Raw genomic sequence first — 25,563 nt, forward strand, 5'->3', positions numbered from 1 at the left:
TTCATAAAACAATAAACATCATATACATAGAGTATTAGCATGTAACATCTGTATAGTGCTTTACAATGTTCCCCCCCAAATCATTTTTACATATATTGTTTCAAAATGAATTAATAAATGCAAAATTTAGTTAGTCTTATACTAGGACACAGTCCCAGAAGAAATGTAGATCATAGAATTTTTTTTTTTTTTTAATCAATTCTGTGTTAGTTCAATTGGCTTTTGAGTAACTTCTAATTGACTTTCTTTTTTAAACTATGATTACATTTTCAACTTAATTTGTTTCTAAGAAAGGATGACATATATCTCAACTTTCACTATGGTACCCATCACAATCAGTACTAAGTCAATAACTGAAGCATGTCAGTTCTATTAAAGGATACCTGAATGGGATCCTGAGAGGGAAGATAACAGAGCAGATTGCTGAGTTGGCCCATCATACACCTCAACCACATCGTGGAGTGATGTCTGGAAAAATACAAACTGGCCAAACACCACTGATCAACAGGAACCAGGAGAAGCAACATAAAATCACCAACCATCCAAAAACAAAACAAAACAAAAAATAGAAAGAGGAGGAGAGAGAGAACAAAGTATTACAATATGATAGTAATTTTTTCCCCTACATTTCAAAGTGGAAAATTGCCAATTGGTTGTTTTCCCTGAAAAAATATTTCAAATCATAGAAATAATGAGTATCTCATAACATCAACAGAATCATGAAAAAAAAAACTGATTCTGAGGAAACTGTATTTACATATTTCAATTCAAATAATAAATAGCAAAATTGATAATTTATACATTGTAATATCTACATTTTTATTTCCGTAGCTTGTTTCTGATAACTTTGTGACTCTCTTCTCTTTCTAGTTTTCCCTCCACTTTATACAATTAACTAAAATGAAGTAATAAATTTTGGGGAATTTTATTTTTCTTTGGCATATTATTTGAAATGCTATCTCATCATGCTTAAGCTTCTGCTAATACTTTCATTCTTTGAAACAGTTTATTAGGATGATATTTCTTTTGGGTACTGTACATTTTTTTTCATAAGTTGATGTTAAAATGATTTCTTAACAGTGATGAAATGTACCTGGGAAATTCAATTGTATTGTGATTCCTCATGCAACTGAGATTCTTTAAAAAACAGTATTTATCAGTGAATGTATCTTTCTACTGTATAAACAATTTTGAAATACTTACCAATATAATTTTTTTTAAATTGCCCTAAGATTTCATTTTATCTGTATCTTGCATACAAATGCAAACGTTTATTTGTAAAAATTGATCCAATTGCATAATGGTCCACAAAATCTAGAACCTGGTAGATAAGATCTGGCCCCAGTGAAGAGGAAGTGTGCTTTCTAGATTTCTAAATAATGAATCTAAAAATAGATACTTCAAACAAAAAACCCTATGCTTTTATATTTCATTAAAACAGTTCATTCAAAAATGATGAAAATAAAACATACTTGCAATCATTTCAAAATATGATAATTCCCCATTAGGTCTTTGGACTGTTTTTCAACTTTTTTTTTTTTTTTTAAACAGTTAAAAAACAATACTGGAATTTTACTATTCTCTGAACATACAGATCTCCATGACCACTGTTGAGATAAACATATCTATTTGGAAACCTAATGGTTTCTTCATTGAGATAAATCCTACCCAGAGATTTATATGAAAATAATTACTCATAATAAATACTTGTATTCTGTGGCCCATTAAAATTAGCTGGTGATCTCAGTCCAATTCTTTTTAAAGGAAAGGAAGATGTAAAACACAGCAGGTAATTTGCTGTTAGTATAAAAAGAACAATTTAATAGCAATCATACTGTTTTCAGTTTCTGGGGACCATAATTTTGAATGCTTCCTGAAAACAAAATTATCAAAATTCTGATTTGGAATGGGGAAAACCCTTCCCCATTATATTGTAGTTCTTTCTTAGGATTTAAGATCATAGATTCCTCTTAGTCTTAGTCTATAAACAATAAAGCTAGAACTCTTATGTGGATTCCTGTCAATTACCTATGATGAATTGGAAATAATACAAAATAAAATATTAAATATACAAAAATTACACATATTGTCTCCTAAGAATATTTCCCCAAAGTATATATTCATGAGTTTTAGGATATTAAATTTTATTTTGAAATAATTATGGATCAATATATAAAAATAATTTCCTCCTGTTGTGCAGAGTTACTTGTATTAATACTCCTATTTCTTGGTGTTTTGCAAATATTTTATTTCAGACAATTCCATTATAAACTGAAGGGTTTCTATTCTTTGATAAATGATTCATAATAACATAAGTTAATTTACAATGAAAGTTTGTTTTTTAACATATGCTTTCTCAGCTTGTAGTTCATGTACCAGTAAGTTTAGATTTAAACAAATAAGTGAGAAAGAATTGTGAATTCCTCACAGTTCTTTTGTTCTGCAATCAAAGAACATTTCATTTTCAATATGTCCCACTTCCCACACATAAAACATTCAACTATCTCAGCCAGACAAAAAGAGAATTTGAAACACTTGAAAAATATAAATCTCTGCATATGTCTTTGTGTCTGTGGGGTTTTTTCCTCTCTTTTTCCCCCTTTGCTTATCCATCATTTGAGATTCTCAGTATTTTCAGTTAGAAGTTTTAAAAAGTTGTATTCTAATATTTCTGTTTAAATCAGATGCACAGTAAAAACGTGTTCTTTCATTTTGTTAACTTGTCATTACCTCTAATACTAATGCCTTAATCAATTATTTATTTGAGTGTGCAGATTCTTTTCTTTGAATGACCACCAGCACTAACTTGTAAATTTGACCCAGAGTTTCAGCAAAAAAAAAATATTTTCCATGAGTTTTATTTACTTATAAGCTGCTACACTAATAGTTACTATGAATTGCTTTGGTTCTTCCAAAGACCTATTGCTGAAAGTTTTATGGGTTGTGCTGTAGCCAAATGGGAATATTTGCCATTCAGTGTTTATTATCAGATAATTTCCAGTTTCTGTATTGTTGTTCTTGTAATTGATCTTGCTTAAAATGACTTCACTCATCCTCACTTGTTGAAAACCTAGCTATTTTATCAAATGCAGAAATGAAATGCCATTTGATCTTCATACCAAATTTTATGCCACATCCCCCCTTTTCAGAAATAATTTTCTTCCTTTCTTGAACCTTGTATGATGACATATTCTTATCAGATAGCCATCTTTGACATAGTATTGTATAATTGCTCCATAATGTCTCTATTAAAATAATAATTACATTCTTACATATTGTCCTAAACGTTTTATAAATTATAAGGTACATGAGAGTTAAAGCAACAAATTATTTTATCTCATCAACATTTTTGTATTTTTTTTACAAAAATAGGTATTAAAGAAATGGTTATTCAATAAATAAATGAATGTTAATTAGTGAAGGAGACAAAACAGCATACTAGATAAAGGAGTAGACTGAAAGTCAGAAGAAAACAAATTCTTTGAGGGCCAGGAGTATTTCATTTTGTCTTTTAATCCCTAATTCTTAGCACAGTTTCTTCAATGTAGTAAGTGCTTAATAAAAGGCTTATTGATTTCAATTATGCCTCTAACATTGTTTAACCAGGTAAATTACTTAAGGTTTTCAAAGCTCCATTTCCTTATTTGTGTAATGGATATAATGATGCCTATAATATTCTATCCAATGACATTGATAGGATTTTGATTAGAATAAAACAACATATATAAAGTGCCACATAAATATTTTTGATACACATGTATTCTTTGAAACAAGTTTATTAAGCACCATCAGGTAAATACACAGTAAAGGCTTTCATTGAGTTAGTTTTCAGTAATTATTAGATGATAAATCTATCCCTAAATCCAGTTTTATATATAGTACTTTAGGGTTTCCAAGATGCTTTTCTCACAATAAACCTTTGAGGTAGGTAGTTTAACATTTTTATTCCTCTTATATAGAGGAGGAAACTGAGTCTCAAAAAGGTTGTGTTTACATAGTTACCAAGTATGATCAATACATTCTATTTTGTTGGACCTTCTTATATTTGAATTGCATGTACACCCACACACACATGTTTGTCCCTTAATTATTATTATTCTGACGGCATGAGAAAATATTTAAATTTTTATTCTTTATTAATATTATTTGAAGCTATTTTTTTGAGGCTAGAAAGTTGTCCAATGTAAAGCTTACTGTAGAGGTCAAGTTGACTTTAGAGATGTTCTAGATGGTTGCAAGGAATGCTTAGATATAATCCATGGCTTGTTTTGTGTTTGCTTGGGTCTTATTTGGAGCCCTTTCAAAACATGTATTTTTAATTCTCCAAATTATGTTGACGTACCTGTTGATTTAGATCATAAAATACCATTCTAGAGATTAATACTACCTATATGAAGCCAACTGTGGAAATGTTCTTATTCCTTGTTTGTATAATGTAATCCCACAAAGGCTCACAGAAGGGATCCTTCTTTTAGCCTTCCTATTTTATCACTTTATTAAGTATGTTTCCTTCTAGAACTACTGCATACGTTGGGTTTGTTTTGGTGATTGACAATACTTCAGCACAATTAAATAGTGGCAGTTATAGTATTTAACACTTATTTCACTGAAAGGACCATGGAGAAACAAATGCAGAGCATCACTGGGGATAAGTGTGTGTGTGTGTGTGTGTGTATACATCCACACCCACATCCACAGCCACAGCCATATTCACACATATATGACTACTTGATAGCTCATTGAATGGAATGTTAGGCCTAAACTCAGAACCTTAGACAACAGCTAGTGATTCTGGAAAATTGCTCCATTCTCCCTCCCTCCTTTCCTCTCTTTTTCCTTCCTTCCTTCCTTCCTTCCTTCCTTCCTTCCTCCCTCCCTCCCTCCCTCCCTTTCTTCCTTCCTTCCTTCCTTCCTTCCTTCCTTCCTTCCTTCCTTCCTTCCTTCTTTCCTTCTTTCCTTCCTTCTTCCCTTCTTTTCTTCCTTGCTTCCTATGAATAAGTGAAAATAAAAATGTATAAGTAATTCAAATATATCATACTCTTCAAATATACCAACTCTTCAAGACTGGTACACTATGAAAATTATATTAAAACCTACACTGAGTCAATCTTCTATAGTGCTTTCAGAATTGAAAAGCATTTTCTAACCCAACACCTCTGAGAGATAGATAATACATTTACATAATACAGAGATAAAACATTTATCTCTGTTGTTGAATATGGCATCCTATTAGGTAATGAATATTAAATATTTTATAATTAAATTAATAAACATTAATTACGAAAACAGAAATAATTTGAAATATTCCTCTAATTATGTTTAGGTTTTAGTCATTAGACGAAAATATAAGTTGGTTACATATAAAATTTTATATTTCATACATTTCATATTCTAAATAATTAATTTCAAATAATATTCCAAATAAAAAATGGAATAAGGTACTCCTCAATACTCAATTCCATTCCAGTAAACATCTTGGTATGTTTGTCAAATTCACAATTTTATACATCTGTTATTCTAGTCAACATGCTGCTGCTTCTAACTTGACCTGGTTATATTTGTAAATAGGTGTTTTAAATTAAATCTGAAAACCTTATTTGCACGAAAATTTTGTGTTGCTCAAAAACATCATCCCTTTTTATTCTATGTTCTACTTCATTATGAATTAGCTGAAATAACTGGGGGATGATAGTATTTAGGCCAGAGGATTAAAAAAAAAATTAGATAGACACATGATAGCTCTACAACTATCTGAAAAGCTGCCATAAGAAAGAGGGATTATCTTTGTTTTATTTGGCTGTGGAGAAAAGAACCAGAATTGTGGCTTCAGGGAAAGAAATTTAAATTCTAAAGAAATAACATTATGAATAATTAGAGTTGCCAAAAACTGAAGGGGCTACCTTGGAGAGAATTAGATTGTTTGTCATTTGAAATTTGCAAGCAGAAGCTGCAAGGCTATATAGTCCTCACTCAACCATGAGACTGAAAATATTTTTTCTAGCACATTTTGCCTGGCTCTCTCCTTCATCCTTTATATATTAATCATTTCCTTATGAATGTCACCTCTACTGTAATAAAATATGAACACTTTAAGATCAGAGACCATTTCACTAAAAAAAAAAAAAAAGTAAAATTATATATCCACAGATTAAGGGGTTGTGCTAAATGATCTATAATATTTTTTCCCAACTTCCAAATTCTTTAATTTTAAGATAGCTACTACTATAATTAATATTTGACATCAAACTGATTGTTTCAAAATTTTCCTTGTATTTTATGTTTTTATGAAGAAGGATATTGATAAACCAGAGAACATTCAAGGAGGCTAATTAATTTAAAGGAGAATCATTTAAAGTAACTGGAGATATTTATTTTGGAGAGCAGAAAACTTCAGAAACATAAGTTGCCTCAAAGTGTGTGAAGGGTTATTTTGTAAAAACTGAACTAGATTTTTCTTCTTGGCCTCAAAGAAGGCCATTTGTAACATTGATTGCAAATGAAGCTGCAAAGAGGCAAAATTAAGATTGAAATTATTTATTTTCCCTGAAGATTAGAATTATCCAAAAATATAATGGACTGCTTCATCCCTCTTTGTCTCTCTGTTTGTTTCTTTATGATCTCACTCCACCTCTCTCTTTCTGTCTCTGTGTCTTTCCCTGTCTCTTTCTTTGACTGTCTGCTGTAACTCTGCTTCTATCAAATTGTGATTACCCTTGACCCAACAGTGCCACTACTGGGTCTATAAACCAAGGAAATCATAAAGAAGGGTAAAAGACCCACATGTATACAAATGTTTGTAGCAGCTCTCTTTGTGATAACAAAGAATTGAAAAAATGAAAATATGTTCACCAGTTGGGGAATGGCTGAATAAGCTGTGATATGTGAAGTTAATAGAATATTATTGTTCAATAAAAATGATGGAAAAAGCTGATTTTGGAAAGGCCTGGAAAGATTGACATGAACTGATGCTGAGTGAAACAAGAAGAACCAGAATATAAAGTACACAATAATAGCAAAAATATATAATGATCAACTATGAAAGACTTGGTTCTTCTCAGTGGGTCAGGGATCCAAAGCAATTCCAACTGATTTTGGACAGAAAATGTTATTTTCATGCAGAAAAAGAACTATGGAGATTGAATGTAAATCAATACATGCTATGTTTACTTCTTTTGTGTTTCCACTTTTTTTCTTTCCCTGTTTTTTTCTCTTTTGTCCTGATTCTTCTCTCCTATCATGATTCATAAAGCAATGTGTATTAAAATAGATAAATTAATTTTAAAAATACTTATTTAATATATCACATATCAGAAAGGTCATTATTCTGGAAGAAAAACATGAAGAAATTCAGCTGGGGCTTTATCTCTAAAAATTCCATGAGTTATGGATTTTTTAAAAAAGTGACAAATTAAATGTTATTATAAAATATCTTAAATAATTATTTCCATTAGAAAAAGTAGCTTGAATAGATTCATAATCTGCTGTAAGTACAGAATTTAAAAGAAATTACTTCAGGAACATTGCTGTCAGTTCTGTCATGGTAAACATTTATTTACCTAGCACCTGAAAAATGAATGTGTCATACAATATAGATTGTCATATTACAATGACAATTTTCATTAAGATTTTAATATTGTAGTCATGAAATTATTGTCAGAACCTTAGAAACAGTAATGATAAACTTGACTCCTTGACCCCATGTTGGTTTTAAAATCACATTAGTTCTTGTCATTTTTATGACATTTTTTTATTTGAAATAGTTTGTAGAGTTGTTCCATGGATTCATGAAACTTTAGAGATGGAAAGTAACTTAAAGACTCTAAATTAATTCTCTCATTTTACCAAAGAGAAAAAGTTAGGTGACATAATCAGTATATTAGAAAAGTTATAAGCTGGCAGGACTAAAATCTATATCTTCTGATTTTTCATTCCAATACTTGGCCTATTATAATGCCATGCACCCTTGATACAAACATATATTAAAAATTACTATGCAGTTAACTCTATTAATCATGCTAAGCATAACAGCATGTTCTTTGCTCAGTGATAGTTTCTGTTGGCTTCAGTTAAAGAACTAAGGAAAAAAAAATCAAATATTATTTTAAAATGTATATGCTTAATTGATTCTGATTCTTAATAGAAAGTCATCTCAATGTCCCTGAATACGGACAATGAAACATAAATTCATAATAAAAGTCTCTGAAGTAATAGGTTTATATATAGAAGTTATTTAATTGAAAACTTATTTCTAATTAGTGACAACTCCTTTGTAGGAACTCCAGTTCTAAATATAAGACACTGGAACATTACCATACAAACTTCCCTGTTCATGCTTCTAGCTTTACATTGACCCTAAATTCAGAAAGAGCTACTTATATATCTCTTGCACAGAAGTATCATATTTCTACCTTATTATAATATAAGAACAATGTAAGCTAATGGTAATACTGCTATTAATTACAATTACCTCAATAGAGTATTCTATATTAACATAAAGACCAATTGAAAGAGATACATGATAAATAAATAATGACTGGATATGTGTACCATTACTAAGGAGAATTGACCATCAGAAATGGGAGAACACAGATTAAATACTAGTGCCATATTTGCGTTTCTATAGTATTTGTCATTTCTCAATACAAGTACAATATTAATATTTATTACTTAGAACTAGGATCAGAACTGAACTTTAAGAAATAAGGTGGCAAACTCTGAAGAGAAAAAAACATATGCCATCAGCATAAAATGATTTTTTGTTTGTTTTGTTTTCTTCCCCAGCAGGGGTAGGTCTTTAAAAACAAACTTTGTTTATGATAACAAAGACATGAATAATACAGGAAAAGGAGACAGAAAAGGGAAATTGAAGAAAAGAGAGAAAGAAGTAGAGAGAAGTAGAGATGGGAAGGAGTCTAACAGAAGTAAAAGATAAAAGTAATAGACGAGAGCAAAAAGAGGAGATTGATAAATAATCAACAGATATGTACCATAAGGGAATTATTTCAGCCTTAAAGTAACTTATACACAAATTTATATAAAACACACATATGCTCATATAAACACACAAGCACATATAATTCTCCCCTTCTTCTTCTTCTTTTTTTTTTTCTTTAATCTTTTGCTAGTGGATGTTTTGGAGTCATTCTCTTCTTAGTTTGTGTCTTGAGCATCCCTATAATTGTAACAGTTTTTTTTTTTTTAATGATAAATTCTTTGTTGTTATTTGTTCATCTTCCTGGTCATTGTTAGAGGCAGTTTTTATACAATTCTGGAAGGAAGATCTGAGCTGGTTATGTTGATTTTCTTGGCGGGACTGATTGTTCCATTATTCTAGAATCTTAGACACAGTTCAGACTAGTTATTTGTAAGCTATCTGTGGTCCCAAAGTGGTCTGAGCTAAAGAAGGGACTGATTACTTTCTCACTGGACTTAATTCTGCAAGTTTTAGCCTAGTTTGGGGTTTGTTTAAACAATAGACTTAAGGGTTGGCCTCATTTGGAGTTTCAATAAGAGCAATTCTGGATCCAAGCTCCAGATAGAAACTTCTACTTGTTCAGATTGACAGTTTTCAGAGTAACTTCTCCTTTTGTTATATTTGTGCCCTGGTTATTCCTCTGAAAGCTTTAGACTGGACTAAAAATCGAAACTGCTGGGATCTAAGCCACATAACTGTTTCTTAATTGTAAATTCATAGTACACACACTGTGTTTTATAATAAATCCTTATTATGGAATGCCACACCTAACTCTTGTGCCATCCCCCAGATAACCCAGGATTTATGATGCAGAATTTGGTAGCAAGCTACAGAGCTGTTCCCAGGCAGTTTTATTCCACACAACTTTAGGCATCTCCAAGCCATATCTGGGACCTCGTCTTGACTAGTATACAGCCTGAACTGATTTGCTCTATACTTTGGGCCAAACCTTGTCCCTAGAGTCTACAAATCTCTATTTCCCTATAGAGAAATGTGCTAGAAGAATAACTTATAATATTGTTGTTGTTGTTTTCTCCCCCTGAATTTCTTGAAAAGGATTCTTATTTTCCAGATCATTGTGGAGAAGCTGAGGAAGAGGAGGCTATACCTATTCCTATACATTATTTTATTTCTAAATTCAATAGCTTTATTCCAATTTAATAACAATTACAATAGGTAGTAATTACATAACAGTTTAAGGGTTGTTAAGTGTCTCACAAATCTTATCCTAGTTTATCACTGCATCACTACAATAACCTTAGCAAATGTTTGTTGTTTCATTGTTTCAATCATATCTGATGCTTTGGGACCCCATTTGACGTTTTCTTAGCAAGATACTGGATTGGTTTATCATTTCCTTATCCAGCTCATTTTACAGAGGAAAATAAGGCAAAGGAGTCACTTGCCTAGGGTCATGCTGCTAGTAAGTGTCTAAACCTATTTTTTTTTTAAACTCAGGAAGATAAGTCTTCTTGGCTTCAGTTATGGCACTTCTGCCCACTGTGCTACCTTATTGTCCAATGGTAGGACACAGATACTATCATTATTCTCATTTTACAGATGAGGAAATCAAGGGAAATGGAAAATTAGTGTGCTGTTCAGTGTTACTTAGGTAGTAAATAACTAAGGCAGGATTTGGGTTCAGGTTTTTTAGAGTCCAAGTCTAGTTATTTGTTCATTACATCACCTATAGACCTCTCTTATTTACCATCCTCATTTTATATAGCTCCCTATTTTCTACTACAATATTTAAAGCACACTCTAAGTCTTTCAGGCAAACTCTTAAACTTTCAACACTTTGTTGACTAAATCTGGAGAAGTCATCTGACCCCAAAAATTTTAAAAATCCTTTTTTTTCACTACTTAAAATCATTAAATTTCATTCTACAGAATTTTGTAGATTCTACAAAAGAATCTAAACATTTTTTTCATTCTCCTCATTAGAGGAGGGAGAATTAGATGGGAAGATTTTAAAATGGATTATCCAGCTCTGGGGATCTTGAATCAAATCATAGAAAATAGAGCTTTTAAGTTTTTTGAACAAGTTTTGATAATGGGAATCAAATTTTGAAAATTTAGTGCTATGTGCTTCCTTAATAGGGGTGGAAAGGAGGATAAAGGAGAGAATCTGAAACACTTAAGTTTTTAAAATAAATCTTTAAAAATATTTTAAATGTTACAGGGAAATAACAAAAGTATTTTTTAAAGTTTAGTGTTAACTGACACAGAGATGAACTTTAGGAGCAAAAGTTGCTTCAGTGAGGCAAACTTGCAACATAGACCAAGTTCCTTCTCCTTTCTTTTACTTGATGATGGTTTCTCCAATACTTGGTACCAGCAAGAATTTTAATATGGTTTCATTTTCTGACAAGAGTCATACTCAATACTTCTGTTAACGCATGGCAGCCTCAGAACATTTGACCTTGACAGGATGAAATCATAAAAGTCTGCTTTCTCTACATTTAATTAATTTTCTGCCATTTGGGTTTGGTTATTACTCTACTTCATATTTCATTTCTTTCTTTTCTTTTCTTTATTCTGTTTATGGTTTTTAAGAATAAATATCACTCCATCCATAATGCAAAGCCAAATTATATAAAAAAGTGACTATAGCAAAAGGGAATATTGCATTATAATTATTGGTTCAAATTGAAATAACAAAATTTATGGAAGTTAATAAATTTTATTTTATTCTTTTCCAGTTAATATTCACTTCATTATATTTCCTTGTCCTTCATGAATCAAATTGCACTCTCATTGTCCAAAAAAAAAACATCATCTATATTTTTTATCCTATTAATCTTCCCTCTCTAATAATTCCTTGCTCCAAAAATACCTACCACATATTCCCTGATCTCAATTATATTTTATTTTTACTAAAGCCATTTCAAATCAACTCTTTATCTAATTAAAGCAATTAATTTTAAAACATATGACAAGTATGTCTAACTTGATCCCAAGATCCAGTAAATGTAATTATACATTTTTTTAGCCTCAATATAGTTCTCAAGATTCCCCATATATTTGAGTCATGGAATATTAGAAAGACAAATAGTAGCTATAAGCAAAAAGCAAAGTATTTTCTACAAAGAATGAGGCTCCAAATTTTATAATCAAAGAAATACATGAGCTGAAGGAGATGTGGGCTAATAATACAGTAAGAGTTATTTTGTTGTTTATTTTTTTAATAGCTTTTTATTGACAGAACATATGCAAGTTAATTTTTACAACATTGTCCCTTGAACTCACTTCTGTTCCAACTTTTCCCTTGGTATATGGTGTTAAGTATGAGTCCATGCCTAGTTTCGGCCATACTAATTTCCAGTTTTCCTAGCAGGTTTTGTCTAACAGTCAATTCTTCTCCCCAAAGTTGGGATCTTTGGATTTGTCAAACATTAGATTGCTATAGCTATTGACTATTTTCTCCTGTGAACCTAACCTATTCCACTGATCAACTAGTCTATTTCTTAGCCAATAACAAATGGTGACTGCTACTTTATAATATAGTTTTAAATCAGGTACAGTTAGACTGCCTTCATTTGAATTTTTTTTTCATCAGTACCTTTAAAATTCTTGACCTTTTGTTCCTTCATATGCATTTCTTGTTATATTTTTCTAGGTCATTAAAATAGTTTCTTGGGAGTCTGATTGGTGTAGCACTAAATAAATAGATTAGTTTTATTAGTATTGTCATCTTTATTATATTTGCTCGGGCCTATCCAAGAGCACTTAATATTTTTCCAAATGTTTAAATCTGACTTTGTGTGGAAAGTGTTTTGTAGTTTTGCTCATATAATTCCTGACTTTCCTTTGGCAGATATATTCCCAAATATTTTGCTATCAACAGTTATTTTGAGTGGAATTTCTCTTTATATCTCTTGCTATTGGATTTTGTTGGTCATTTATAAAAATTCTGAAGATTTATGTGAATTTATTTTGTAACCTGCAACTTGGCTAAAGTTGTGGATTATTTCTAATAGCTTTTTAGCAGAATCTCTGGGGTTCTCTAAATATACCTGTGTATCATCTGCAAAGAGTGATAATTTGGTTTATTCATTACCTATTCTAATTCCTTTAATCTCTTTCTTGACCCCTTTTGTTGAAGTTAGACTTTCTAATACAATATTGAATAGTAATGGTGATAGGAGGCAACCTTGTTTCCCTCCTGATCTTATTGGGAATGGTTCCAGTTTATCCCCATTGCAAATGATGATTACTGACAGTTTTAAATAGATACTCCTAATTATTTTAAGGAAAAGTCCATTTATTCCTATACCCTCAAGTGTTTTTCTTAGGAATGAATGTTGGATTTTATCAAATGCTTTTTCTGCATCTATTGAGATGATCATATGGTTTTTGTTAATTTGGTTATTGATATAGTCAATTATGCTAATAGTTTTCCTAATTGAACCAGTCCTTCATTCCTGATATGAATTCTACTTGGTCATGGCATATTATCCTGGGGATGATTTTCTGTAATCTTTTTGCTAATATTTTATTTAAGAGTTTTGCATTGATATTCATTAGGGAGACTGGTCTACAATTTTCTTTCTCTGTTTTCAAACAACCTGGTTTAGGTATCAGTATCATGTCGGTGTCATACAAGGAATTTGGTAGGACTCCTTCAATCCCTATTTTTTCAAATAGTTTATATAGCATTGGAGTTAATTGTTCTTTAAATGTTTGGTAGAATTCACATGTAAATCCCTCTGGTCTTGGGGTTTTTTCTTAGGGAGTTGAATAATAGCTTGTTTTATTTCTTTTATCTAAAATGGGATTGTTGAACCAATTTACTTCTTTCTCTGTTAATCTAGGCAAGCTTTATTTTTGAAGGTATTCTTCCATTTCATTTAAGTTATCAAATTTATTAGCATATAGTTGGGCAAAGTAACTCCTTAATTATTTCTCCAATTTACTCTTCATTAGTGGTAAGTTCTCCCTTTTCATTTTCAAGACTAACAATTTGATTTTCCTCTTTCCTTTTTTAAATCAAATTTACTAAGGGTTTATCTATTTTTTTTTTCATAAAACCAACTCTTAGTTTTATTTATTAATTTATTATTTTTTTAACTTTCAATTTTATTAATCTCTCCTTTTATTTCTAGAATTTCAAGTTTAATGTTTGACTGGGGTTTTTTAATTTGTTCCTTTTCTATCTTTTTTAGTTGCAAGCCCAATCTGTTGACCTTCTCTTTCTCTATTTTATGCAAGTAGGCCTTTAGAGATATAAAATTTCCCCTTATTACCGCTTTGGCTGCATCCCACACATTTTGGTATGATATCTCATTATTATCATTTTCTTGGGTGAAATTTTTAATTATGTCTATGATTTGCTGGTTCACCAAATCATTCTTTAGGATGAGATCATTTAGTTTCCAAATTTTTTTTTGGTCTATTTCCCCCTGCTTTTTATTCAATGTAATGTTCATTGCATCATGATCTGAAAAGGATTCATTTGCTATTTCTGCCTTTCTGCATTTGAATTTGAGGGTTTTATGTTCTAATATATGGTCAATTTTTGTATAGGTTATATGAACTGCTGAGAAGAAAGTGTATTTCTTTCTGTCTCCATTTATTTTTTCTCCAAAGACCTATCATAGCTAAATTTCTAGTGTTCTATTTACCTCTTTGACTTCTTTCTTATTTATTTTGTGGTTTGATTTACCTAATGCTGAGAGCACAGGGTTGAGATTTCCCACTATTATAGTTTCACCCTTTATTTTTTTGTAGCTCTCTTAATTTCTTTTTCAAGAATTTAGATGCTGACATGACTTGGTGCATATATGTTTAATATTGGTATTGCTTAATTATGTATGCTACCCTTTACAAGATATAATCCCCTTCCTTATCTCTTTTAATTACCTAATTACCAATTACCAATTTTCGCTTTTGCTTGACCGAGATCAGGATGGCTACCCTTGTTTTTCTGAATTCAACTGAAGCATAGTAGATTCTGCTCCAGCCTTTTACCTTTACTCCGTGTGTATTGCCCTGCTTCAAGTGTGTTTCCTGTAAGCAACATATTGTAGAATTCTGGCTTTTAATCCAGTCTACTATCTGTTTCTGTTTTATGGGGGAGTTTACCCCATTCATGTTTATGGTTAAAATTACTAATTCTGTATTTCTTGCTATCTTGTTAACCCCTGCTTATGCTTTTCTCCTTTTCTTCCTCCTTCCCTTTTCCCCCCTTCCCCAGTATTAAACTTGTGAGCACCACTTGCCTTTCACAAACCTTCCTTTTTAGTATTCCTCCCCCCACCTTAGAGTTCCTCCCCTTTTCTTACCCCTTTTCCACACAATTTCTGTATTCTCTTCCCCTTTGCTTACTCTTTCCCTTTTCCCTTTTCCCCTCCCACTTTTCACTAAGGTGGGAGAAATATCTCTGTAAATCGAATGTGTCTAATGTTTTTCTCTTTAAACCAATTCTGATGAGAGTAAGATACACACTGTGTTTATCCCCCTCCCTTCTTTCTCTCAGATATAATAGGTTTTTTTTTTTTTGCCTCTTTGTGAAGTGTAGTGCCTCCACTTTACCCTTTTTCTGATACAATTTCCTTTCTACCTCTAATTTTTTTTTATAACTGTAAAATCAAATTATACATGTGTTCTTTATGTATATTCAAAACAGAAACATAGTTCCCAAGATTTCTTTTTACCTTTTTATGTTTCTCTTGAGTCCTATATTTGGAGATCAAACTTTTTGTTTAGTCGCAATTTTTTCATCAGAAATAGAGGAAATTCACCTATTTTATTGAATGTCCATCTTCTTCCCTGGGAAAAAAATGCTCATTTTTGCTGGGTAAATTATTCTTTCTCATACCAAGTTCCTTAGCTTTCTGGAATATCAGATTCCAGGCCCTTCAATCCTTTAATGTGGATGCTACCAGATCCTGAGTAATCCTTATTGTGTCTCCTCTATAATTTGATTTTTTTTCCTAGTTGGTTGTAGTATTTTTTCCTTGGTGTGATAATTCTGGAGCTTAGCCACAATATTTCTTGGAGTTTTGATTTTGGTGTCTCTTTTAGTAGGTGATCGATGAATTCTTTCAATGTTTATTTTACCCTCTGTTTCTAAAATATTTGGGCAATTCTCTTTGATAATTTCCTGGAAAATTGTTTCTATGGCCTTTTTTTCATCATAATTTTCAGGAAGTCCAATAATTCTAAGATTATCTCTCCTAGATCTATTTTCTAGGCCTGTTGTTTTCACAAGTAGTTATTTAACATTTTTCTTCATTGTTTCTTTTCTTTTCTTTTCTCTTTTTTTTTTTTTTTTTTTTTTTTTTTTTTTTTTTTTTTTTTTTTTGGTTTTGCTTGACTGATTCTTTGTGTCTTCTTGAGTCATTCATTTCCACTTGTTCAATTCTGATTTTTAATGTATTATTTTCTTCACTTACTTTTAAAATTTCTTTTTATAATTGTCCAATTGAATTTTTAAGTGAGTTGTTTTGTTCTATGATTTTTTTTTCCATTTCACCAATTTATTTTTTAGAGAGCTATTTTCTTTCTTTCTTTTGTTTTTCAATTCACTAATTCTGTATTTCTTAGAATTGTTTACATTTTGCAATTCACTAATTCTGTTTTTCAGGGATTTGATTTTTTTATCCGCTCTATCTTTAAATGAGTGGGATGACTTATCCAGACACTTTTGCCAACCTTCCCTTTTCTTTCCCCATTTTTCTTCTAGCTCTCTTGTAAGAGCCTTTTTAATTTCTTCTATGATAGTCTTGTGTGATGGGGACCAGATCATATCCCCCTTTTGGGATTCATCTGGAGACAATTGGTTTTTAGTCTCCTCAGGGTTTGAAATCTGCTCTCTATCCATATAGAAGTTATCTATAATTAGAGTTTGCTTTAATGTTTTGTTCATTTTGACAAAAAAGAATCAAACAAAACAAACAAACAAAAAAGCCAATGCAGTCTGCTTTTGGGGTAGTGTGATGTTACCAAGCTTCCGCTACAGACTACCAGAGGTAGCAATGTAGCAGCGGTGGAACAGCAATGGCTGCACTGCATCTGCACAGCTGTTGCTTTCTGAGACTCTGAGAGTGTGCTGAGTCACTCTGGGTGTTGGGTGGGTGTGGTCAGGTCCGAAGAGACCCCAGTCTTTCAGGATTGAAGTCTTTACCACCTGTGTTTGTAGCTTCTTTGCTGATCTATTAGCTTGCTGCCAGGGAAAAGAAGTTCACACTGCGTAAAGTTCTCCCCACAAGTTTTCTGACAGCTGCAACTATACCCCAACCCCTCCAGTCTGCTCAGTGTGAGCTGCCTTCCATGCTCTTGCTACCTGCCTGCAGTCTGCACCTGGCCTAACCATCCCTGCCAGTGAGCAAAAACAGACCTTTTCTGGTGAATTTCAAGGATATCTTATCTTGGTAATGTATTTGTATTTTTTTTTTTCAGTCAAGCACTAATTCCAAGCCCTTATCATTAAAAAAAAAGTATTCTGAGAGCAAGAAAGAGCTTAGATAGATGCATATGTCCTCTCTGCCATCTTTACCAGAAGTGTGTTTGTTTTTTTATTTTTGAAGAGGAATTGTGATGCCACCAGATGCTGTTTTGACTTGTGCATAAATTAGATTTAAGTGAGGCAGAATTGTAATAGAAGTGCAATGGCAAGAAAAAAGTCAATATAACACATAATGGCCTAGCAAAGAATGCATGATTATCGTGTCTTCATTGTTTACTAAACTTTAAGTATTCTACAGAGGTGATTTAAGTGCCTCCATGGCTATTCGAACAAATTGTTCCCATCTGTGCATTACCCAGAGGGGAAGTCCCAACATGTTTGAACAAAACATCCACTTAAGTCATAGATTTGAGGCCTGGATTAGCCTCAACCTGGTTTAAGTCATTTGCAAAAACTAGTGTACCAGAATATGACCACTATATATGCTACAGTTTCTTGAAGTCATAGGAGAAATTTGAGCATCATGTGGATATCAAAACTGTATAAGCAGTTGTGAAAAGAGTTCATCAAACTTTAAAATCAGAGAGCCTAGTTATCTCTGAACATGCCATATACCCTATAATAAAGAAATAAAATGTAACTAAAACTGAAGTCATGTGCATTGTTGCTACACACACAATATAAAATGATCTTGAGAAAGTACTCCAACAAGTTCATTTGATTTATCATGGAAGATTTTCTGGAGGACGTGAACAAAGAGTCTTAAAAGCACATTTCTGGCACATAGTAAATGTATAAGTTTGTTAATTGACTTGACAGGTGGGATAAGAAAAAGCAATGAATCCAATGGAGTGGAATCCACTATGATTTAAAAAAAACATTAAATTATTGAGCTTTAATGTTCAAAAGTCACATTGAACTTAAACACCCTAGTCTAAGCAAACAACAATAATCCTAGATAATTTATATGGAAGTTTTCCAGTGTTCTATCTAGTCTCCATATAAATAAATAAATTTTTATGTATTTATTATCCAAATAAGTTCCAAATAAACCATTCAAGGTTTGCAAGTGTTCTTTCTAGTCTCCATATAAATAATTTTTATTTATTTATAATTCAAATAATTCACTAAAGAAACCAGATTTCCCCACAGTTATCATGTTTTGCCTTTGGACAAGACACTTTTTACTTTACTGAAAACCCTCCTAACAACACACTTGTTAAGAATGCTACATTAGGAACTCAGCACAGAGATTCTGGGCTCTAATAGTTTTTATGTGTTGGCTATACACAGTAAATGCTAGTGGAGATACATGATGAATTTTGACTCCCAGAGTTCAATTGATCTGTTTTCTTATTTTTATAAGTACTCTTAGACATGAGTGGACTCCCACATATTTGGTACTCTTGGAACAAAAATGATCATGGGATAAACTGATGTTATTATAAAATAGTGGATATGGTATTTAAGAAAAAATAAAACCATTAAAAACTGATGAAATAGTATCAATTATTTTCAAGGAAGTACAATATAAGAGTCATCATAACATGTCAAGTTCTATATTTCAGTATCTATTCCCCCATTTCCCTTGTTTTATCTTAAACAAGTAAATATTATTTAAGCAATTATCAATCTTATTTGACAGGACTTCCTTGAATGTAAATTAAGTTGTCAAATCTTTTAAAAAGTGAATCACAATATTGTGGACATTATAAATTCTGTTCATTTGGATTTTATGGCCTCTTGTTATTAGAGATTTCATACAAGGTACTACAGTGAGTCAAACTGAGACAAGTTGTATATGGGAGAAAATGCTTTGTTCTTTTTTCTTTTGTTGTTAATTTTAGAATACAACAATAATTTTAGCATAAGCAATAATAATTCTTCAAGAAAATTATTTTTATAAGTATTTTGAAATTCTTAATAAATATGGCAGAAGTACTATAATAAAAAGTTTTGTAGTTTGAGACATTTTATTTTGTTGTTTTTAGGTAATACTGCCTGATGGAAAAAATACTGAGTACAAATCCAGATTCAAAAGCTTCCTTGGTAGACCCTGGTTGTTGTTATTTAACTTTTCTCTGTATCAATTTAAGAAACTGTCCAAAGGGAATAATTCTTTTAACTCTTAAATCATCGCTACATAATTATAGGCCTATGATAATGTAAGCCCTAAATCAGCATATTTAGAAAAAAGAGAATCAACTAAATTTATCAATTAAATCACTGAACTTCCATAAAGTTTTTTTTTCAGATTATAAATCCTGATACCTTATTGAAGTAAGAATATTTCTCTATTGAATTAATCAAACAGATTTAAGAAAAAGTGTAAAAAAGACCATTTTTGATAGAATGTCTGTTTAAATGATTAAAATGAAATTGTTATATCCAGTGGGTTATTAATAAGATACATTGCCAATTCAAGTCAAAGAGATCCAAGTAAGCTAGAGCTAGGAGAGGGAATAATCTAGGCTTCCCTTGAAGAGTTACTTAGGAGGTGCAGGATAAAAGAGTACCTCATCCTCAGCCTTGAAACCTACCTACTTCCTTTATTGTTTTCCCATTAAATCTGAACTTCCAAAAACTGGAACACTAGATTATATCCCAAAATCCCACCAATATCCTACTAGCATTTTAAAATATTTCATGGAAGCATATGCACAGAGCAGATGAGACAATGAAAGTTTTATCAAAATTCTACAAAGATCCCCCAGAAATAGCATACTGTATGTAAAAAGAATGTCTTGAAGATCATCAAAAGGACTTTCAGGACCTGTGGGTTAGTTCTCTAGGACATGTGTTCTCTAAGCTTGAGCCCATAAGCTTAAGCAGCTCATAAAACTTCTATGTCTGACACTTCTGTGTCATTCTTGTCCATGGTCTCCCAAGGAATTTAAGACAAGCCAAAAAGCTATATAGTTGTTATTTATGTTCAGCTGAAAGCATGAGAATGACAGTGGAACACTTAGCAGAAAATCAGGGAGGATTCAAAATATATAACAATTTCCAATTGAAAAAAAAAACATAATAGTAGAAGAAATTATATTCGCAATGTCCAACTTTTCTTTGCTCACTTGTAGGTTTTTCTTTTGTTCTCTGCTATGCACTTTTACTGTATCCTATTTCCCCCCATTCATTCTGCTCTACCTCTTCCAAGCAGGCTATAGTTAAGCAGAGATATGTTTAATGTACATGCACACACAGTCCACACAAACACACACACACACACACACACACACACATGTATACACACACACACACACTCATCCACAGACCCACACATGTATAATACATCTATATTCACTCCTGTTCTTTATTCTATTTGTGTTTATTTCTTCTTTCCTATCCCTGCTAACTTTTCTACTTTAATTCTGTTTCTTAATATGCTTTGTTATTACTTAACCTCTCCCCATCCATTGTTCTCTCACTTGTCTTCTTCCCCCACTTTTAACTTCCCCTTTTGTAATCCCTCCTCCTTTATTTCTTGATAGATTTTGTAGGATGTTATGCCATTTATAGTATCTATGGAGTGTTGCCTATTTAACTCATTCTGTTTTCAGAAGTATAACTGCTCCTCCCTCTCCTAATGCCTTTGTGGCTATTCTTTCTCTGCACTTCATTTGTATAAACCTTTCTTTTGAGCTGCCCAATTACTGATGTCAATCTTGAACATATGGTATACATTTCTTTGTAAAAAACATAAACAAATTTTCCATGTTAAGTTCCTTGAAATTAATCTTAGATATTGACTATTATATGTTAAATTTTCTATTGAGCTTCATTTTGGTTGAAAGAAAGTCCTCCATTGTACAAATCTTACTCTCATCAAATTTGGCTCAAAGAGAGAATATGATACACATTTAGTTTCACAGGGTATCTCACACTGTAGGGAATTGGGTGAGGAATGGGGAAAGAGGGAAAGGAATGGGGGAAGCTAATAGAGAGGGTAAAGGTTTAAGAAAGAGGGAGGGGCTACAAAAGAGGAGGGCTGTTTGAGGGAGGGGGTGATCAGTGACAAAATACAGGGGAGGAAGAAAGGGGAAGAGAAAAGTACAACTGGATATAACAAGATGACAGGAAATACAGAATTAGTAATTTTATCTGTGAATGTGAATGGAATGAACTTTTCCATAAAATGGAAGCAGATAGCACACTGGATTAAAAACCAAAATCCTACAATTTGTTGTTTACAAGAAACTCATTTAAAGCAGAGTGATAAATTTAGAGTAAAGGTAAAAGGCTGGAGCAGAATCTATTATGCTTCAGCTGAAGTAAAAAAAAAAAAAAAAAAAAAAAAAAAAAAAAAAAAAAAAAAAAAAAAAAAAAAAAAAAAAGCAGGGGTAGCAATCCTGATCTCAGATCAAGTAAAAATAAAAAATAGATCTAATTAAAAAGGATGAGGAAGAAAACTACATTCTACTTAAAGGTATAACAGATAATGAAGCAATATCAATACTAAATAGCAAGTAGTATAGAATCCAAATTCTTAGAGGAGAAGATGAGAGAATTCCAAGAAGAAATAGACAGAAAAACCATACTGGTGGGAGATCTCAGCCTTGTTGGCTTGGAACTAGATAACTGAACCATAATATAAATAAGAAAGAAGTTAAAGAGGTAAATAGAATTCTAGAAAAGTTTGCGGTTATAGAGCTTTAGAGAAAATTGAATGTATACAGAAAGGAATATACTTTTTTCTCAGCAGCACATGGAACCTATACAAAAATTGAGCATAAAAACCTCAAAATCAAATGCAGAAAGGCAGAAATACTAAATGCACTTTTTTCATATCATGATGCAATAAGAATCACGTGTAATAAAGAGCCAGGGAAAAACAGACAAAAAATCAATTGGAAACTAAATAATTTAATAATAAAGAATGAGTGAGTGAAACAACAAATCATAGGCACAATCGATTTCTTTCAAGAGAATGACAATGAGACAACATATGGAAATTTGTGGGATGCAGCCAAAGAGGTAATAAAAGGAAATTTTATGTCTCTAGATGCCTAGTTGCATAAAATAGAGAAAGAGAAGATCAATGAATTGAGCATGCAACTAAAAAAGCTAGAAAAAGAACAAATTAAAAACCCCCAATCAAATACCAAACTTGAAACTCTAAAAATAAAAGGAGAGATTAATAAAATTGAAAGTAAAAAAAAAAACTTTTGAATTAATAAATAAAACAAAAAGTTGATTTTATGAAAACAAACAAAAAACCCCAACAAAATAGATAAACCTTTAGTTAATTTGATTAGAAAAAGGAAAGAGGAAAATCAAATTGTTAGTCTCAAAAATGAAAAGGGAGAATTTTCCACCAATGAAGAGAAAGTTAGAGCAATAATTAAGAGTTTACTTTGCCCAACTTTATGCCAATAAATTTGGTAATCTAAGTGAAATGGAGGAATACATACAAAAATTTAGATTGCCCAGTTTAACAGTAAAGGAAATAAATTACTAAAATAGTCCCACTTTAGAAAAAGAAATAGAACAAGCTCTTAATCAACTCTCTAAGAAAAAATTTCCAGAGCCAGATGGATTTACATGTAAACTAAACAAACATTTAAAAGATAATTAATTCCAATATTATGCAAACTATTTGAAAAAATAGGGAAAGAAGTCCTATCAAATTCCTTTTATGACACAGATATGGTGCTGATACCTAAACTAGATAGAGTGAAAATAGAGAAATAAAGTTATTGACCAATTTCCCTAATGAATATTGATGCAAAAAGTTTAAATAAAATATTAACAAAGAGATTTCAGAAAGTCATCCCCAGGATAATACACTATTATCAAGTCAGATTTATACCAGTAATGCACGGCTGGTTCATTATTAGGAAAATTAAGAGCTTAATTGGCTATATCAATAACCACAATAACAAAATCATGTGATTATCTCAATAGATGCAGAAAAAATCTTTTGATAAAATCCAACACCCATTTCTATTAAAAACATTGGAGAGTGTAGGAATAAATGGAATTTTCTTTAAAATGATCAGTACCATCTATTTCAAACCATCAGCAGGCATCATGTGTAATGGGGACAAATTAGAACCATTACTAATAAGATCAGGGGTGAAACAGATTGTTCACTATCACCATTGTTATTCAATAATTGTATTAGAAATGTTAGCTTTGGCAATAAGAAAAGGAAAAAAAATGGAGTAGATAAAGAGGAAACCAAATTATCACTCTTTAATGATGATATGGTGGTATACTTAGAGAAACCTAGAAAATCAACTAAAGCATTACTAAAAAGAATTAAAAGTTTTAGCAAAGTTGCAGGAGACAAAATAAATCGATATAAATCAGCAGTATTTTTATATAATACCAAGATAGTCCAACAGCAATAAATAATAAAGACAAATTACATTTAAAATAACTGTCAATAATATAAAATTCTTGGGAATCTGTCTGCCATGGTAAAGTTAGGAACTATATGAAAACAACTACAAAGCACTTTCCAAACAAATAAATTCAGATCTAGGCAACTGGAAAAATATAGAGTGATCATGGGTAGGTTGAGCGAATATAATAAAAATGACAGTTCTACCTAAATATGGCAGTTATTCAGTGCCATAACAATCAAACTTCCAAGAAATTATTTTATAGATCTAGAAAAAAATAAAAATAAAAGTCAAGAATTTCAAGGGAGGGGGCGGAGCCAAGATGGCGGAGAAGACACACGCACTTTCTAAGCTCTTCTCTTACCCTCTTTATCAATATTATATCGAGCCTCAAAAATAGTCTTGACTGCTACAATTCGTAAAGATAAGAAGTAGAACAACTCACCAGCCGAAGAAAATCTGCAGTCTCACCAAAAAAGGTTGGTTCCGGGGCCAGGGGGGAGATCGGCGCAGACAGGGAGAGAAATTAGATTCCGAGGAGAGTCTCAAACCAAGGGTGAAGGCACAGATCTCAGCACAAGCACGCAGCCCCAACCCGCAGGACAGGCTTTTCCTTGGGGCAGTTGTGATCCTGCACAGCAGGAGGACGCAGCCCGGGTTAGCCTCCAATCTGCACAGTGGGGAGCTCGGCTTGGGGCCATAGAGCTTTTCCAGGGCCGATTTGCATCAGGCAGAGACCCTGGGCAGAGTTTGTGGCTGTCTGCGTTCTGCGGTCAGCTGCTAATACTCACAGTCCCACAAGAGGCTCCGGCCTGGGGCGGTGACACTTTCACCACTTAGTCTCTAGCCTAGGGCAATCGATAATCCACTCAGCCCTACTAAGCCGTTTGATAGCTCCACCAGTGCTGAATCCACTTCCTGTTGGGGGAAGGGAAAACTCTCACCCAGAGCACTCCCATACCTCGGAGCCATAAATCGATTTACATCTTTCCCTGCTCTGCAGAGGAAGCTGGTAACCCCTTGCCTAGGAGACCTACCCTAAAGGCTTTAAAACATGAATAAAAAGATGAAAAGAACAATCGACAGCTTCTATGCAGAAAAAGAGCAGGTCAGCAAACCTGAAGAGACCTCAAACAGCAAAAATGCATCACACTGTCCTCCTTTACATAATGCTCTCATAGAAGAGACCATTAAAAGTCTCCAAAAGAGAGTTAGAAGATAAATGGGGAAAGGAAAGAGAAGCCTTACAAGAGAGCAACAACTTCCTGAAATACGAATTGAAAAGTTAAAAATTCCCAGGAAGTGCAGGGAAACAAAATTGGTGAATTGGAAAAATAAAAAATCTCAGGAAAGTAAGAATTGTGAATTGAAAAAATAAAGAATTCACTAGAAAGTAGGATTTATGAATTGAAAAGACAAAGAACTCGCAAGAAAGTAGGATCCGTGAATTGAAAAGACAAAGAACACGCAAGAAAGTAGGATCTGTGAATTGAAAAAGAAAATAATTCACTAAAAAAAAAAAATTAGTGAAATGGAAAAATTCCACAGACCAAAAACAATACATTCAAAAACTCAATTGGACATATACAGAAAGAAGTAAAAAAGCTATTGAAGAAAAATAATTTTTAAAAATTAGAACTGAACAAATTGAAACTAATGATTCATTGAGACAGCAAGAATCAGTCAAGCAAAACAAAAAATGACAAACTGGAAAAACCACGAATTTTCTACTTGCAAAACGACAGACTTGGAAAAATAGATCTAGGAGAGATAATCTGAGGATTATTGGACTTTCTGAAAACTATGATGAAAAAAAGAGCCTAGATACTATT

The 25,563-nt window shown here is 32.1% G+C and overlaps 1 protein-coding gene across 2 annotated transcripts in view; it reads right to left on the bottom strand.

Annotated features, from left to right (window-relative positions):
* The window catches only part of CSMD3 (CUB and Sushi multiple domains 3), a 1,575,929-nt gene that overhangs the window by 228,029 nt on the left and 1,322,337 nt on the right, over positions 1 to 25,563 (bottom strand). Inside the window, exon 33 of one of the 2 annotated variants that reach the window (XM_031954893.1) lies at positions 384 to 497. The exons of the other annotated variant lie outside the window; for it this stretch is intronic. Within the exon in view, the coding sequence (XP_031810753.1) occupies positions 384 to 497 (114 nt within the window). The remainder of the gene's footprint in view (positions 1 to 383; positions 498 to 25,563) is intronic. 2 annotated transcript variants of the gene reach the window in all.

This window comes from Sarcophilus harrisii, chromosome 1, assembly GCF_902635505.1.
Source record: "Sarcophilus harrisii chromosome 1, mSarHar1.11, whole genome shotgun sequence".
Classification (NCBI taxonomy): Eukaryota; Metazoa; Chordata; class Mammalia; order Dasyuromorphia; family Dasyuridae; genus Sarcophilus; species Sarcophilus harrisii.